This window comes from Palaemon carinicauda, chromosome 30 (assembly GCF_036898095.1).
Source record: "Palaemon carinicauda isolate YSFRI2023 chromosome 30, ASM3689809v2, whole genome shotgun sequence".
Lineage (NCBI taxonomy): Eukaryota > Metazoa > Arthropoda > Malacostraca > Decapoda > Palaemonidae > Palaemon > Palaemon carinicauda.
This window is the reverse complement of record NC_090754.1, coordinates 54,332,977-54,336,379: the sequence shown is the minus strand read 5'-3', so window position 1 is coordinate 54,336,379 and position 3,403 is coordinate 54,332,977. Positions and strand designations below refer to the sequence as shown.

The window sequence follows — 3,403 nt, the reverse complement described above, 5'->3', positions numbered from 1 at the left end:
GCTTTCGAACGAAAAGAACACGCAGAGTTATCGTACAAAGTCATCCCGAGTTCATTGTATGGACCTGGGTTACCTACCTGTTGTACTCGATTGACCGCCTGAAATTGGTGGGTCCTATTCTGCGTTGCACTTTCTCTCCCTAAAGAGCGCTTTCCTGCAATTGGCTTGCACGAGAGAACCTACCTGGGATAAATAGGTAGGTTAATGGGCCAAAAGAACATCGATATTCATGGTGTGTTCAGAATTAAAGTTTTCTAGTTTTTATTCCAGTCCTCCTCGTTAATACTCATTTTAAACTTATTAAACAATTTCAGTGAATCTATGGTAGGCTTAAAATGCTGTTAAGGTTTTTTAAAATATTTTATTTTAGTTGTTTATTACTTTTTGTATAGTTTATTTCCTTATTTCCTTTCCTCACTGGGCTATTTTTACCTGTTGGATCCCTTGGCTTATAGCATCTTGATTTTCTAAATGGGGTTGTAGCTTGCCTAGTAATAATAATAATAATAATAATAATAATAATAATAATAATAATAATAATAGTGATAATAATAATAATAATAATAATAATAGTAAACGATAAAAACCCTTACTCTGAACTAAGCCAAATTTAAATGGAATAGTTAAGTTGTATTATCAAATAATGTACTTTGTAGACTGTAATCTGTGATACAAACTATTACATAATCACTTAATGATGCAATAAAGGTTATAGTGATTGATAGTAAGATATACTGTCCAATAATTGTGCTATTATTATCTTCGACTTAAGGAAAAAATGGTAAGGAAATATTCGACTTAGGAAAAAAGGATTTTTTTTTAAATATGAGAACAGAAATATGAGTAACTACAGTATATATATATATATATATATATATATATATATATATATATATATATATATATATATATATATATATATATATATATATATATATATATATATATATGTGTATATATATATATATATATATATATATATATATATACTATATATATATATATATATATATATATATATATATATATTTCCCGTAAATATAATATTTCCTGTAAAAAACTCCCTAAATCGAATATTTCCTTTTCCAATTTTTACCCTAACTCTACTATTTTCTTACCAATATTTTCCCCCAACTCGAATATATTCCTACTAGTATTTTCCCTGAGTCAAACATTTCCTTACCAATTTTTCCTAAGTCGAATATTTCTTTACCTATATTTTCCCCCAACTCGAATATATCCTTACCAGTATTTTCCCCTAAGTCAAATATTTCCTTAGCAATTTTCCCCTTAAGTCAAATCTTTCCTTTGCAGTCTCCCTACTGGCTAGTGAGGAAAGGCAGGAAGGAGGAAGCAAGGAGCTCCCTCCTGAGGCTCTTAGGACCTCGAGCGGACATCGACGCTGCCCTCAGGGACATCCCCAGCATCAAAAAGGACAGGTCACTCTTCTGGAACAGGTGAGGATGTCCCCAGATCTGGGGGGCGTTTGTTTTGGATCGTTTTTAAGGTGGGAAGATGTTAGGGGACACATTCAGAAGGGAACTTTATTTAATTAATGTTTATTGGGAAGCATATTTATTTCTAGGATAAATATATTGGAAGGTTTTATGTGAATATTTTTAGGATGAATATATTGGAATGTTTCATGTGAATATTTTTAGGATGAATAAATTGGAATGTTTTATGCAAATATTTTTAGGATGAATATATTATAATGTTTTATAGGAATATTTTCAGGATGAATATATTGGAATGTTTTATGGAAAATTTTAGGATGAATAAATTGGAATGTTTTATGGGAATATTTTCAGGATGAATATATTGAATGTTTTATGGGAATATTTTTAGGATGAATACATTGGTATGTTTTATGGGAATATTTTTAGGATGAATATATTGGAATGTTTTTATGGGAATACTTTTAGGATGAATATATTGGAATGCTATATGGAAATATTTTTAGGATGAATATATTGGAATGTTTCATGGGAATATTTTTAGGATGAATTTATTGGAATGTTTTATGGAATTTTTTTAGGATGAATATATTGGAATGTTTTATGGGATTTTTTAAAGGATGAATATATTGGCATGTTTTGTGGGAAAATTTTTAGGATGAATATATTGGAATGTTTTATGGAAGTTTTTAGGATGAATATATTGGAATGTTTTATGGGAATATTTTTAGGATGAATATATTGGAATGTTTTATGGGAATATTTTTAGGATGAATATATTGGAATGTTTTATGGGAATATTTTTAGGATGAATATATTGGAATGTTATGGGAATATTTTTAGGATAAATATATTGGAAAGTTTTTGGGAAGGGTATTCATTGGAATATTTTGGATGAATATTTATTGGAACTTTCTGATGAGAATATTTATGGGAATGTTTAGGAGGAATATTCATTGGAATGTTTTTTGGAAGAATATTTATTGGAATATTTTGGATGATTGTTTATTGGGATGTTTTGGATGAATATTCATTGGCCTACTTTTGAGAAAAATATCTATGAGAATATTTATTGGAATATATTTTAGTGAATATTGATTGGAATATTTTGGGAAGAGTATTTATTGAACTGTTTTGGGGAAGAATATTCATAAGAAACGTATGAGAAGTATATTCTCCGGAATGTTTTTTTGAAATTACTTATTGTAACGTTTTTATAAAGAAACATTTATAGGCATGTTTTGGGAAGAGCATTTATTGGAATGATTTATAAAGTATGTTTATGTAAACGTTTTGGGAATAATTTTGAAAATATATTAATATAGGAACATTTTTGAGAGAATATTTATTAAAACGTTTTTCGTGAAGACGATTTATGGAAACGTTTTTGGGGAAAAAAATTTATAGGATCATCAAAGAATAGTTTCAGGAGAAATTTTTTTTTCATAAGAGAGCGATTAACGAAAATAGCTTAGTTGTTCATGAAAAACTATATTAACCAGAGGGGCACTCAGTAGAGCGCAGGACCTCCGCCGCGACAACTTTTGCTCGACCTTGACCTTGACCTTTGACCTTAACATGTATCAGTTGGCGTGGATTTTCATACACTCGAATATAAACAAGTTTGAAGTGACAACGATGTCCAAACTTATGGCTGATTACGTGAATTGGACAGTTTTCTTGACCGTGACCTTGACCTTTGACCTTGACCTTCCAAAGTTTAATCATTTCCAGCTTTTTACATAACAGTTAATCCTAGCAATTTTCATTACTCTACCATTAATACTGTGGCCAGGAAGCTGTTCACAAACAAACGCATACAAGGGTAAAACATAACGTAATTCCAAATTCGTTGGCGAGGTAATAATATATAAAGAAGAATGTTTTCAAATAAAATTTTGGAGAAAGGGAAATTTGAATAATCGTTGTTAAAAAGGAGTATATAA

At 29.5% G+C, this 3,403-nt stretch overlaps 1 protein-coding gene across 1 annotated transcript in view; it reads left to right on the top strand.

Annotated features, from left to right (window-relative positions):
- LOC137623534 (facilitated trehalose transporter Tret1-like) overlaps nt 1–3,403 on the top strand; it is a 9,521-nt gene that overhangs the window by 1,198 nt on the left and 4,920 nt on the right. The window contains exon 2 of the mRNA XM_068354369.1: nt 1,315–1,457. Coding sequence (XP_068210470.1) covers nt 1,315–1,457 — 143 coding nt within the window. The remainder of the gene's footprint in view (nt 1–1,314; nt 1,458–3,403) is intronic.